The 5,482-nt window shown below is 55.1% G+C and overlaps 1 protein-coding gene across 1 annotated transcript; it reads right to left on the reverse strand.

Moving 5' to 3' along the window:
• Positions 1-1,794: 1,794 nt before the first annotated feature.
• VRTN (vertebrae development associated) lies at positions 1,795-5,012 on the reverse strand. The gene has a single exon (XM_032287877.1). The coding sequence runs from the start codon at positions 5,010-5,012 to the stop codon at positions 2,910-2,912; it is 2,103 nt and encodes a 700-aa protein (XP_032143768.1). The 3' UTR covers positions 1,795-2,909.
• Positions 5,013-5,482: the final 470 nt, after the last annotated feature.

A 5,482-nucleotide genomic window follows, 5' to 3' on the forward strand; every position in this document is an offset into this window, starting at 1 on the left:
GGTTACAGTGAGACAAGATCGCTCCATTGCACTCCAGCCTGGAAAACAAGAGTGAAACTCCGTCTCAAAAAAAAAAAAAAGAGGGGGGTGGTGGTATGATGGCGACTCTCAGAGATCTGAACGGTGAGAAGTCAGCCATGTAAATGTGACAGGGTAAAGCATTCTAGGCCATAGAAGCAAATGCAAGGGCCCTTAGAGCAGAAACAAGTGTTCAAGACCAGAGGCAGCTGGTACGGCTGTAGTGTGATGGGTTAGGGCCAGCATGGAGCAAGAGGCAGAGGGCTGGGGAGGCAGATTATCTGGGCTTTGTAAAGCAGCAAAAGGAATTCTAGTAGCAAAGGGAAGCCACAGACACATTTTAGGTAGGAAAGTGAAAATCTGATTTCATAATGTGGTTGTCCTATGGAAAATGGGTTGTATAGGAGCCAGGCATGGGATCTCGCATGTGTAATCCCAGCATTTTGAGAGGTCGAGGCAGGCAGATCTCTTGAGGTCAGGAGTTTGAGACCAGCCTGGCCAACACAGTGAAGCCCCGTCTTGACCAAGACAAAAATTAGCCAGGCATGGTGGCATGTGCCTGTAATCACACCTACATAGGTGGCTGAGGCATGAGAATTGCTTGAACCCAGCAGTTGTACAATGCAGTGAGCTGAGATCATGCCACTGCACTCCAGTCTGGGTGACAGAATGAGACTCTGTCTCAAAAACAAAAATAAAAACAATGGGTTGTATAGGGACAAGAGTGGAGGCAGGGAAGCAGGGAGATGGGGTAGGAAGCTGTGATGTGGCCCAGGAGAGACAATGGCAGTAGAGTGAAGAGAGGGTTCTGGATATCATTTGGAGTCAGCATCAACAGGACTTGCTGTTGGACTGGATAAGGGGTGAATAAAAAGCAGAGGCAAGAATGACTCCCCAGGAGCACAGGGATGACAGCCACTGCAGGAAACCTAAACAGAAGGGCCTAAGGGAACTCCCTCCCCAAGCAGGCAAAGGCCTGGGCTTAAAGCCCTCATTACAACAAGGTGCCCTCACCCTTGTTCCACCCGACAGAGGCAGCATGCTAATTAGCCACACTGCTAAGGCTCTGTCCTTATCTGTGACTGGGGCTACCTGCCTGAGCACATTGCAAGGGCTGAATAGAATCCCTGGCACAGGCCAGGTGCGGTGGTCACACATGTAATCCCAGCACTTTGGGAGGCTGAGGCAGGTGGATCACCTGAGGTCGGGAGTTCAAGACCAGCCTGACCAATATGGAGAAACCCCATCTCTACTAAAAATACAAAATTAATCGTAGCTACTTGGGAGGCCAAGGCAGGAGAATTGCTTGAACCTGTGAGGCGGAGGTTGAGGTGAGCTGAGATTGCGCCACTGTGCTCCAGCCTGGGCAAAAAGAGCAAAACTTTGTCTAAAAAAAAAAAAAAAAAAAATCCCTGGCACAGACTTGACTCTAGGTGCTCACCTGGCCTCCATGGCCCAGAGCCAGCCCCACAGTGGGCTCCTGTCAAGCCAACCTGTGGTGGAAGTAGCCCCTTCCCCAACAGATATCTCGCATACCACGTTTCTCCCATGGGAGGGAGGGCCTCTCCAGGTAGCCAGATCCCCACCCCTCAGCTGGAAAGCACCCAAGGTCGCTTCTACATCCAATTCAGTCCCCCAGAATAACTTTCTTCATCCCCAAGCCCTAGACCGGAGTGTGTCCCATCAAGAGAGAGGTCACTCTTGTCCCCTTAAATCAAAGAGGAGCATGGGAATGGGCCATCACATCCTGGCAAAACAAATACCAGACACCAAGCACTGTGGGCAATACATTACTTTATTTCTTCGGTTTTCCAACTTTACTCTTGGAAGAAGCAAATTTAGTCTGCCACCTGCCTGGCTGCTTTGTGATCCCTTATTGAAGATGGGGCTCAGGCTCCAAGGAGAGGCTCAGCAGAAGGTGGAATCCCCAGCAGACCACCAGGTTGGCAGAGGACTGCAGGGTCCCAGAGGTGGATCAAACACCCACAAGCAGAGACTCTGGGCCATCCATATCCCCCAAACAGAGCCTGCATCTCCTCCCAGCTTTGCCCCACCCGGTACCACACTCCTTGCAGGGGACAGGCAGCCCCTCAGTGATCTCCAGTGCCTCAGTGCCATCCCTTAGAGGCCAGCCATGGTTCTTTCTATACATCCCTGCTGCCGCTCATGCTGAACCTGGCACCTTCTCCCTTGGAGATGCCAGGCACAAGCTGCTAATCAGCTCCACATTTAATTTTCTTTCTTTTTTTTTTTTTTTTTTTTTTTTTAAAGAGATGGGGTCTCGATACATTGCCCAGGCTGATGTCAAACTCCTGGGTTTCAAGTGATCCTCCTGCCTTGGCCTCCCAAAGTGCTAGGATTACAGGCATAAGCCACCACACCTGACCCCATATTTGAGTTTAATGTTCCTTTGGGAAACATCTGAGTAAAGATGCCAAGCCCCAAAAGAAAGTGAAGATACACTTTCCACCGAGTGGGACCAATGACCATGCTATAATGCTCCTTTTGTCCCCAGGTAAAGCTGAAAGCAGCTCTAGCTAACCAACCCCCCTCTGAACCCCCGACATGATACAGCTTCCAACTCCAGCAAGGGGGCCAGCCAACCCACTCAAATGAAACCAAAAACTAAATCATAACAATAAAAATATGACCAGCAAACAACCAAAGAGAACATCTCTGGTCCCGCAACTTTCTACCAGAGACCAGATGGCTGATTTCTGGCACTCTCTCTGTCCTGGAGCCAGAAAATAACACACATATGCCCTTGGACTAAGAGTAGACACTGTGGGACCCAGAGCAAAGGACATCCTGGTCAAACCTGGGGTCAGGTCAGGTCCCTGACCCTCTCCAAACTGGTCCCCCTTCCCCCTAGCCCTTTCTGTACCTCCCCATCAGCCATCCACCAGGGTAAGGCCGTCATAGAGTGCTCGCTTCCACATATAGTAGGTGGAGCGGGCAGTGAAGGGGAAGAGTGCACTGAACTCCTTGTAGGAGGGGAAGCTCTTGGACTGGAAGCGCTTCTGCAAGAACAGCTTGGCCTGGGCTTTGAACTTCGTGGTGGCAATCATGTCCATCACCAGCATCCGGCCATCCCTGCCACCCGCTGCTGCCACCACAGCTTGGCTCGACAGGGGCCTACTGTGGGGCTGGCCTTGGGCTAGGGCCCCCTCTTGTGGGGCCCCCTCTCTGGAAGGCCCTCCCTCTGCATCTTCAGAAGCAGCCCCCATGGGTGGGGCCATCACAGCTGTCACATCCCTGCCAGCCTCTTTCTCCTGCTTCTCCTCAGCTTCCTGCCCTCCTTTGCCCAAGGTGGGAGCTGGCACCTGGAGTTTGGACAGGCCTCTGGGCCAACCCCGGGCAAGACTCTTCCAGACCCAAAAGGCAGAAGGTGACAGGCTGGGGTAGCGGAGGCGGAAGCGGCAGAAGGGGAGATGCCCACTCAGCACCTGCCTGCGGGCAGCCCTGCGCAGACGCCTCTGCCAACGAGACAGGGGCATCCTTAGTGGCAGGAGCTCCCTGGAGGTGGGAGGCTCCTCATCCATGGCTTTCCCTGCCCCCACTTCTGCCTCACCCTTCCAAGGGATTACAGCCCCATCCCCAACAGATGCTGGCTGGGGAGTCCCGGCAGCTGAGAGGGCTGGTGCTGGCTTGAAGCTGGGGTTCCTCCGGAGGGCCTTTCGCCGCCAATTGTAATAGGTGGACCTTGAGATGCCGGGGAAACTGCGTTTGAAGCAGCGATAGGGCACCAGCGTGTTCAGAGAGATGCAATGCTCCAGGTACAACTTGGCCCGCTGCATTAAGACCACTCCAGGGCTGGACACCGCCAGCGCGGAGCACTCCAGCTCCTCAGCCACCTGCTCCTCTGGCTTCTCTAGCTCCTCCACGGCCAGCACCTCCCTGGGGGGCAGGGCCGGGCAGGTGCCAGAGCCCAGCAGCTCATGCTTCCAGGCATAGTAAGTGGAGCGGGAGATCTCGGGGAACCGCTGGAGGAACTGCTGGAGCGGCACAACGCCCCCGCGGTGGAAGCTGTCCTGTAGGAAGTGCTTGGCGGAGAAGCGGGCAGCCACCTTCTGCCGGTGCTCCTGCGACTGCCGCCGCCAGCGGTAGAAGGTGCTCTTGGTGACGCTGTAGCGCTCACAGAGGTGAGAGTAGCTGAGGCCAGGTTCACGGTTGAGAAGCTCCAGGGTCTTGGCCGGCGATGGCAGAGGGGCCAGGGCTGGAAGAGCTGGGGCCACGTCAGAAGCACCTTCCGCCTCCACCTCTTCCAGCCCCACCACCGGGGCAAAGTAGTGGTGGCGGAAGAAGCGGCTGGTGAGCGGCTGGCCGGCCCACATGATGTGCAGCGTGGAGGGCACGTGGTCACAGCGCCGGGGCCGGATGACGCGGTTGAAGTAGGGCCGGATCTTGAGGTTGCGCATGGGGTAGATGGAGTAGATGTTGCGCTGAAGGACAGACGCGAGAGCGTACAAGTGCCACACGTTGGAGAAGCTGCTCGGAAAGCAGGAGGCCTTAACGTCAGCATCGAAGATGGCCTCCAGAGTGGCAGGGGGCAGACTGGTCATCTCAGGGGACTCCTCGGAGCACAGGGAGTAGCGCACAGCCTGCAGCATGACTTTGGAGTCGATCATGCCCTGGAGGTAGTAGTGTCTGTGCAGCAGCATCTCCACCACCGTGCGGGCGCGCAGCTCCAGGCTGAGGCCTGCGTCACCCCACAGCAGCATGCTGGCCGCCTCGAACAGCAGGCTGCCCTCACCCTTGCACACCAGCGGCAGCATGTTCCGGGGAGCATCGTCCGGATACAGGCTCAGGGCCACCGAGTCCACTTCCAGCACCTGGGGGCTAGGGCCTGCCTCCCGGCAGGTGGGGAGAGTAAAGGAAGACAGGACCTGCTTGGCCTCGAGGGCAGCACCGACCAGACCTTCCAGGCCTTCGCACTCCACTGCCTCCTGCAGCTCCTGCAGCACCCGCTGCACCAGCTGGTTCCTAGAAGTCATCCTGCCAGGGCAAAGGATAGAGGGGTAGAGGGCAGAAGTCAGCTCAAAGTACCCACGTGACGACTGGCAACAGTGCCCCTCCCACTCCTGCACTTTCTCCCAAAAGGTGATATCTAGCTGCTCCTATCCTCCCAGAATAGATGGGATTGGTTCATCACTGAACGGTACTGAGGAAAAGTGTGATCTCTGGAACCTGGCTTTGAATCCTGGCTCAGACATAAGCTTGGTCACCTTGGGCAAGTCGCTTAACTTCTCTATGCTTCTGTTCATTTTCTATCAAATGGGAATGGTGTTTTAAAATCTGCTTTATAAGCCGGGCATGGTGGCTCACACCTGTAATCCCAGCATTTTGGGAGGCTGAAGCAGGCAGATCACTTAAAGTCAAAAGTTTTTGAGACCAGCCTGGCCAATATAGTAAAATTCTATCTCTACTAAAAATACAAAAATTAGCCAGGTGTGGTGGCCAGGCA

Source organism: Sapajus apella, unplaced genomic scaffold, assembly GCF_009761245.1.
Source record: "Sapajus apella isolate SASKATOON/1434 unplaced genomic scaffold, GSC_monkey_1.0 scaffold20, whole genome shotgun sequence".
NCBI classification, from domain to species: domain Eukaryota; kingdom Metazoa; phylum Chordata; class Mammalia; order Primates; family Cebidae; genus Sapajus; species Sapajus apella.

What these genes read in the sequence shown, in the direction of transcription:
- VRTN (XM_032287877.1), bottom strand. Translation starts at nt 5,012, where the DNA reads ATGACTTCTAGGAACCAGCTGGTGCAGCGGGTGCTGCAGGAGCTGCAG.